The 9,042-nt window shown below is 41.5% G+C and overlaps 1 protein-coding gene across 3 annotated transcripts in view; it reads right to left on the bottom strand.

The window, feature by feature from the left end:
- Positions 1–2,895, bottom strand: part of LOC139571291 (SH3 domain-binding protein 1-like) — a 19,685-nt gene extending 16,790 nt beyond the window's left edge. For all 3 annotated transcript variants that reach the window (XM_071394035.1, XM_071394036.1, XM_071394038.1), the window contains exon 1: positions 2,635–2,895. In XM_071394035.1, coding sequence (XP_071250136.1) covers positions 2,635–2,681 — 47 coding nt within the window. In that variant the 5' untranslated portion in view covers positions 2,682–2,895. The remainder of the gene's footprint in view (positions 1–2,634) is intronic.
- Between the last annotated feature and the right edge of the window lie 6,147 nt (positions 2,896–9,042).

The following is a 9,042-nucleotide window of genomic DNA, read 5'->3' as shown; positions in this document are numbered from 1 at the left end:
GTGTATTTCTATGTTGGTGGTTTTGTATGGTTCCCAATTAGAGGCAGCTGGTAATCGTTGCCTCTAATTGGAGATCATATTTAGAAAGCCCTATCTCCCACCTGCTTTGTGGGATATTGTTTGTGTTAGCGTGTTTGGGCACTACGACGTCACGTTCTTTGTCAGTTTTGTTGTTTTTGTTTCTAGTTTCACTTTGTATTAAAAAGATGTGGAACTCAATGCACGCTGCGCCTTGGTCTGCTCATTTTGAAGTTCGTGACAGGATAATATTAGGCTAACTTTGTGCAATAATTTGGGACCTGTAGCCTATTTGAATAATTATGGAACTCAGACTACACATAGCAGTTTAAACCCGGAGCCTGGCGCATGGTTCACAATGACTGGACCGTCATACAGTTCCATGATTAGTGAGGATTAGGGTAGATTTGTAGGACTATTGTTCAACCACTGTATTTTTCATCCATCAATATATTTAGTGCGTAAAGGCTCTCCAACCCTGTTTCTCATGAGTCATATATACTTTCCTAACCCTAAAATGTGCAGAAATAATCTACAAGATCAGAATTATTTAAATCAGTTGGTGCTGAAACAGAGAAGAATATATTTAATTGGCTTCCTGTCATTGATCCCTATATTCTGAACCCGTTCTCGCCATGTATTCTAGTGAGTCTATCGACAAAATTATAAGTAAAGGTACACCTTATTTAAAGGGATGGCTTAAGATAAATGTACGGAAAACTCTATTGAATGAAAACTCCATGAGAAAATCTGTTGGCCAGCAAGTGGGAGTGTTTTTAGCTATTTTATTAAATTAATTCAGCCCACGCAGGGGAACCACGCCTGCAAAGCCCGTTATGCGCCTGCAGAAGGTACATCTGAATACCAAATACTGAGAAGTGCATAGGAAAGGCATACATTTCCTAAGTCTGAATCGGGCTCATAGAGAGCAGTGTGATTGATAGCAGTGAAACAGCTGCAGTGTAGCTTTGAACCCCAACCCAGGTCACAGCTAGGTCACATGATTAGCACCTTGTCACGCCCTGACCATAGAGAGCCTTGCTATTCTCTCTTTTGGTTAGGTCGGGGTGTGACTAGGGGGGGTGTTCCTATCTAGGTTAATATTTTCTATGTTGGCCTGATATGGTTCCCAATCAGAGGCAGCTGTTTATAGTTGTCTCTGATTGGGGATCATATTTAGGCAGCCATTTCACCACTGGTTTTTGTGGGATCTTGTTTTTGTGTAGTTGCCTGGGAGCACTGCATTTACTGCACGGTTCGTTTGCTGTTTTTGTGAGTTTCATTTAATAAACATGTGGAACTCTACGTACGCTGCGCCTTGGTCCGAGTATGATTACCACGACGATCGGGACACACCTAAACATGTGTATTTGTGTCTTTTGATTGAAATCTATAACAGGAGATATTCCCACCATCTTTGTGAAAGTACCTATGACATCAAGAGGAAGTTCCCTCTTTTGTGTCACTCACTCTCATTTCAACTTTCCTGTTACAACACCAGATGGACACTTTACATTTTTTTCTAGAATATCTGGAGGAGTATTTCTACATTCAAGCATTTTCCAACAGTTTTTTATTTTCTTCAACTAAACAAAAGTTCATAGGTGTCTGCCTGTGTGCGTGTCTTGATAGTTACGGTTACAGTCAGTCAGATGAGTGTAGGTAGCTGCTCATCTAAAGTGGCTCTCTACTGGTGCAGCCGCCCTGTTAGTTAGCAGGGCTTGTCAATATTCTGAAAACACGTCAGTGGAAGAGAGGCCTGCAAACACACAGCTTCCAAGGTCTGTGGCAACCTGCTGCAGACAACCTCAGTTCTCAGCCAGGATAGCGTGGGTATCAACAACCCAACGTGGGTGTCCAATGACATATTTCAGCTAATCTGCAGCATAATATACTACATCTACTACATGTAGATTTGGCTTTTGTAAATGTCACATTACTAGGTCAGCCAGGGACACAGTTGACTTTTGAGATACATGGGATATCTTGTGGGCGGGGATGTGCTTTCAAGTTTTACACTTTAACCCATTATGTCACAGGCCACACACAAAGTAAAACATGATTTAAACACACTGCACTTGTCATCTCGCCCATGACACTATCTAAAACAACTGTTCATTGTTATGACTGATCTCTCACTCATCCAGACTAAACATTACAGTTATCCACTTTTCTCACCTGTCTGTCTGATTCCTAACATTGTTCTTCTTACTTTCATACTAAGGATGGCATGACAATAACAAACTCAGATTTTCTTCAGACACCAAAGATGCCCTGTCCTAAGCAGAACTCAGCTGACTCTTCTTAATAAACTCCTCACTCACCAAAAGCTTGTCTAAAGGTTTTCCCTTCAACACACAGGTGCTCACAGTGAAAATAAGACTAAAACTTAGAACCAGACTGGAGTTTAGATTGTCACAAAACTTGATACATGTAGCATTGGTTACAGAAGTACATTAACTCATGATTGTATTCCCCATTTTATATTGTTAGCTCTATTTTCTGTAATAACTAGTGTAGTATGCTACTAAACTACTATAATCAACAGAAATAGGCTATTGTAGCATTTACAATCCCCCCCCCAAAAAGTCCAAAATGGCACATGAAAGTACTTACTTCCCCACAGATCCTAACTGCTTTAAGAGGTTGAATGATTTCAGCATTGTCGCACAGGAGTCAACACTCCTCTTACAAACTATCCTTCTGTCTTGAACTCCAGCCAGGACTTCAGTCAGGTATCACCTTGTCAGTGGCTGTACTATTTCAAATAGCAAGCACCACTGCAAGTGCTTTTCTTCTGTGTGTGTTGTGAGTGTGCGGCTCTGTCATCCAGCAGTATTCGTTCTTGTTTCGGAAATGTGACTGTTCAACCGCCTCTCTGTCACACAGGTCTGAGAGAAGAGGAAGTTGCTTCAACTGAAGCAGCAGCAGGGGGAAGAGTTTTTCCCCCCAATATCACAATGTGAAACATTATGTAATATCTATCTGAGTCATAGATGTATATCCATCTAGATATTGTAATCTGCCTATTTACAATGCCTTCAGATAGTACTCACACCGCTTGACTTGTTCAACATTTTGTTGTGTTACAGCCTGAATTTAAAATGGATTAGATTTTTGTCACTGGCCTATACACAATAACCCATAATGTCAAAGTGGAATTATGTTTATTTTTACAAACTAATTTAAAAGGAAAAGCTGAAATGTCTTGAGTCAATAAGGATTCAACCCCTTTGTTATGGCAATACTAAATCAACTTAGGAGTAAACATTTTCTTAACAAGTCACATAATAAGTTGCATGGACTCACACCGTGTGCAATAATAGTGTTTAGCATGATTTTTGAATGCCTATCTTATCTCTGTACCCCACAAATGTAATTATCTGCAATGTCACCGGCTTCATTAGAACATGTGTCGGCGTTGTTGTCCCCACGGTGAGTGTTGCTGCCTTTCCAATCAAAAGCTCTGGATTAACACCAAGGTTGGTGCTAAACTAAAAGACAGGGATATCACACACATGGCTATCGTAAACAACCCTGAGGCTACGGCCGAAGACAGAAATAAGTACAAGAAGGCCCGCTATGACCTCCATAGAGTCATCAAACGAGCAAAAGGACAATATAGGAATAAGGTGGAATCACTACACAGGCTCCAACGCTCCCTTCCAAGCTTGTCACCAAGCTTGGGACTCTGGGTCTGAACACCTCCCTCTGCAACTGGATCCTGGACTTCCTGACTGGCCAACCCCAGGTGGTGAGGGTAGGCAACATCACCTCCACCATGCTGATCCTCAACACAGGGGCCCCACAGGGGTGCGTGCTTAGTCCCCTCCTGTACTCCCTGTTCACCCACGACTGCGTGGCCACGCATGACTCCAACACCATCATCAAGTTTGCTGACAGCACGACGGTGGTAGGCCTGATCACCGCTGACGATGAGTCGGTCTACAGGGAGGAGGTCAATGACCTGGCAGTGTGGTACCAGAACAACAACCTCTCCCTCAACGTCAGTAAGACCAAGGAGCTGATCGTGAACTACACGAAACAGGGGGGTGAACACGCCCCTATCCACATTGACGGGGCCACGGTGGAGCAGGTCGAGAGCATGAAGTTACTCTGTGTCCAAATCACTTAAGACTTAAAATGGTCTTCCCCCTCAGGAGGTTGAAAAAGTTTGGCACGGGCCTTAAAATCCTCCAAACGTTCTACAGCTGTAACATTGAGAGCATTTTGACTGGCTGCATCACTGCCTGGTATGGCATCGACCTCGATCACATTGGCGCTACACAGAGTGGTCCGGAAAGCCCAGTACATCTCTGGGGCCGAGCTTCCTGCCATCCAAGACATCTATATTAGGCAGTGTGAAAGGAAGGCCCGGAAAATCATTAAAGACTCCAACCACCCAAGCCATAGACTATTCTCTCTGCTTCCGCACGCCAAGTGGTACCGGTGCATCAAGTCTGGCACCAACAGGTCCTTGAACAGCTTCTATCCCCATGCCATAAGACTGTTATATAGCTAACAAAATAGCCACAGGGACTATCGGCGCTAACCTTGTATCATCATTGACCTTTTTATTTTTGTCTCTATGCACACTCACAGGGCCATACACACTCGCACACACTCCATCATCTGCTCACTCGCACATAACATGCACATACATTTAAACTGACACGACACACATGCACACAAACTCAAATCAAATCATGCAGACACACACACCCAATCACATACAAACTGCTGCTACTTTGTTTATCTTATATCCTGTTGCCTAGTTCCCTTAACCCTATACATACAGTTGAAGTCGGAAGTTTACATACATTTAGGTTGGAGTCATTAAAACTTGTTTTTCAACCACTCCACAAATTTCTTGTTAACAAACTATAGTTTTGGCAAGTCGGTTAGGACATCTACTTTGTGCATAACACAAGTAATTTTTCCAACAATTGTTTGCAGACAGATTATTTCACTTATAATTCACTGTATCACAATTCCAGTGGGTCAGAAGTTAACATACACTAAGTTGACTGTGCCTTTAAACAGCTTGGAAAATTATGTCATGGCTTTAGAAGCTTCTGATAGACTAAATGACATCATTTGAGTCAATTGGAGGTGTACCTGTGGATGTATTTCAAGGCCTACCTTCAAACTCAGTGCCTCTTTGCTTGACATCATGGGAAAATATAAAGAAATCAGCCAAGACCTTAGAATTCTTTTTTGTAGACCTCCACAAGTCTGGTTCATCCTTGGGAGCAATTTCCAAACGCCTTAAGGTGCCACGTTCATCTGTACAAACAATAGTACGCAAGTATAAACACCATGGGACCACGCAGCCATCATACCGCTCAGGAAGGAGACGCGTTCTGTCTCCTGGAGATGAACGTACTTTGGTGCGAAAAGTGCAAATCAATCCCAGAACAGCAAAGGACCTTGTGAAGATGCTGGAGGAAACAGGTACAAAAGTATCTATATCCACAGTAAAACTAGTCCTATATCGACATAACCTGAAAGGCCTCTCAGCAAGGAAGAAGCCACTGCTCCAAAACCGCCATAAAAAAGCCAGACTACGGTTTGCAACTCCACATGGGGACAAAGATCGTACTTTTTGGAGAAATGTCCTCTGGTCTGATGAAACAAAAATAGAACTGTTTGGCCATAATGACCATTGTTATGTTTGGAGGAAAAAGGGGGATGCTTGCAAGCCGAAGAACACCATCCCAACCGTGAAGCCCGGGGGTGGCAGCATCATGTTGTGGGGGTGCTTTGCTGCAGGAGGGACTGGTGCACTTCACAAAATAGATGGCATCATGAGGCAGGAAAATTATGTGGATATATTGAAGCAAAAACTCAAGACATCAGTCAGGAAGATAAAGCTGGGTCGCAAATGGGTCAGCCAAATGGACAATGACCCCAAGCATACTTCCAAAGTTGTGGCGAAATGGCTTAAGGACAACAAAGTCAAGGTATTGGAGTGGCCATCACAAAGCCCTGACCTCAATCCTATAGAAAATGTTCGGGCAGAACTGAAAAAGCGTGTGCGAGCAAGGAGGCCTACAAACCTGACTCAGTTACACCAGCTCTGTCAGGAGGAATGGGCCAAAATTCACCCAACTTATTGTGGGAAGCTTGTGGAAGACTACCCGAAACATTTGACCCAAGTTAAACAATTTAAAGGCAATGCTACTAAATACTAATTGAGTGTATGTATACTTCTGACCCACTGGGAATGTGATGAAAGAAATAATAGCTGACATAAATAATTCTCTCTACTATTATTCTGACATTTCACATTCTTAAAATAAAGTGATGATCCTAACTGACCTAAGACAGGGAATTTTTACGAGGATTAAATGTCAGGAATTGTGAAAAACTGAGTTTAAATGTATTTGGCTAAAATGTATGTAAACTTCTGACTTCAACTGTATCTACCTCCATTACTCCAATAACCTGCACATTGTAAATATGGTTTTGGAACTGACCCTGTATATAGTATGCTTACTTACTTATTGTGTTCATATTTCTTATTCTTATTTCTCGTGTGTTTCTTTCTAGTAATACATTATTGATTATAACATTGTTGGGTTTTGAGTTTGCAAGAATGGCCTTTCACAGTACTTGTACATGTGACATTAAAACTTAAAACAAAGACCAGGGAGGTTTTCCAATGCCTCGCAGGGAGAACCTATTGGTAGATAGGTAACATTTTTAAAAGCAGTAATTATTAATTAAGGAAACCGCAAAGGATATCACCATGAGGCCAATTAGTAACCTCAAAACTGCAACATAGTTTAATGGCTGTGATAGAAAACTGAGGATGGATCAACAACATTACAGTTACTACACAATATTAACCTAATTGACAGAGTGAAAAGGAAACCTGTACAGAATAAAAATATTCCAAGACATGCATCCTAAGGTATTACTGCAAAAAATGTGTCAAAGCAATGAACTTTTTGTCTTGAATACAAACTGTTACTGAGTACCACTCTCCATATTTTCAAGAATAGTGGTGGCTGCATCATGTTATGGGTATGCTTGGCTTGTAATCGTTAAGGACTGGGGAGTTTTTCTGTTTATTTTTTATCCTGAATGGATCTATGCACAGGCAAAATCCTAGAGGAAAACCTGGTTCAGCAAAACTTGCTTTTTACCAGACACTGGGAGATTAATTAACCTTTCAGCAGGACAATAACCTAAAACACAAGGCAAAAATCTACACTGGAGTTGCTTATCAAGAAGACAGAGCTCGAAGAATTTTGAAAAGAATAATGGGCAAATGTTGCACAATCCAGGTGTGGAAAGCTCTTAGACCTAGCCAGAAAGTCTGCTATAATCACTGCCAAAGGTGTTTTTACAAAGCATTTACTCAAGTGGTGTGAATACTTATGTAAATGAGATATCTGTATTTCCTTTTCAATACATCTGCAAAAATGTATAAAAACATGTTTCACTTTGTCATTGTGGTGTATTGTGTCGATGGGTGAGATTTTCAGGCTATAACACAACAAAATGCAAAATAAGTCAACGAGTATAAATACTTTCTGAAGGCTCTGTAACTGAGTATGTGTTGGTTGAGGTTGCACCATACATACAGCAGTAGATTGTGGTAGTAAAAAGACAGACACGTAACATTTTCTTTTTAAAATGCATGACTGAATAGAGGCCTCTTTGTCAACATGAATCCTTCCTGAAAACTTGAGGACATGCATGATACTTTTACTTTACAGGAGAATCTAAATATGTCTTTCTCTATGGTGATATTATGGGTTAATACTGGGCCATCTGACATCTCCTGGATTCTGTTTTGTCTACGCTTCTGTAAATGGAAGCAGTCTGTCCACAGCACAAACCGAATCATGATGTGAGAAGAGGAAACATTATTGGCATCTGGTTAGGACTTCTCATATTGAATCTAATAATGATGGTATGTGAGTGGCGATTTAACAGCCATCTATCCTAGCTATCCTTTTTTCATAGGCTTATATTATAGTTTGGACACACCACTGGTTAAATATAGATTGCATGCAGTTCTAAACATTTCCAGTGTATCTACAATAGCAGTAAAGTTGCATGTAGGTGTATGTGCAGATTGGCAGTTATGGTCTTTTCAAATACTGTAGCCTGGTGGCAACAGTAAAATTGTTAGTTATAGGTATGGGGTGATGGGTGAAGTGTTGAAAATGAAGAATGAGCAACAATCTTCAGCCCATATACATACAATAATGTGTTGGACCTGTATGTATTATAGAGACCATCAGTGCTGTCCCCCAAATCCACTACAGCAGGGGTGTCAAACTCATTCCATGGAGGGACTAGTGTTTGCTGTTTTTTCCCCTTTCAATTAAGAGCTAGACAACCAGGTGTGGGGAGTTCCTTACTAATTAGTGACCTTAATTCATCAGTCAGGTATAAGGGAGGAGCAAAAACCTGCAGCCACTAGGCTCTCTGTGGAATGAGTTTGACACCTGTGCACTATAGCAGAGTTGTCTAAAGTCAGTCCTGGGGCCCCCCCTGGGTGCATGTTTTGGTTTTTACCCTTGCAGCTGCCCAAAATAATCAAAGCTTGATAAGCTGGTTATTTTAATCAGCTGTGTAGTGCTAGGGCAAAAATGAAAACGTGCACCCAGGGGAGGCCCCAGGACAGTTTGGGAAACCCTGCACTACAGTATCATAATCTTGTGTGTCATCACTCCTGTTCCACGACACCATAGAAGCCAAGCCGTGGAGTCTGCGTTTTTCACACCGTCTATCAGAGCCTTCACATCAGCGTTTGAAGCCAAAGCAGATCTTTTGTCTGAAAAGCTTGGTGGGGTGCAAGGACAAACTTCTATACTATGGTGTACAGGCCTAAAAACAACCACCGTCAAATGTACATAGCACTACAACTTCTGAAATGTCATATGTTGTGGTATAGACCAGCGGTTCCCACCGTAATACAGTAACTGAAAAAGGTTGGAAACCACAGGTCTATACCATGGATGTATTGTGTAAGTCCATTCAAATCAAAACCAATTCAAATAGTTA

The sequence above is a fragment of the Salvelinus alpinus genome, chromosome 3 (genome assembly GCF_045679555.1).
Source record: "Salvelinus alpinus chromosome 3, SLU_Salpinus.1, whole genome shotgun sequence".
NCBI lineage: Eukaryota > Metazoa > Chordata > Actinopteri > Salmoniformes > Salmonidae > Salvelinus > Salvelinus alpinus.
This window is presented reverse-complemented; position numbering and strand designations above follow the sequence as displayed.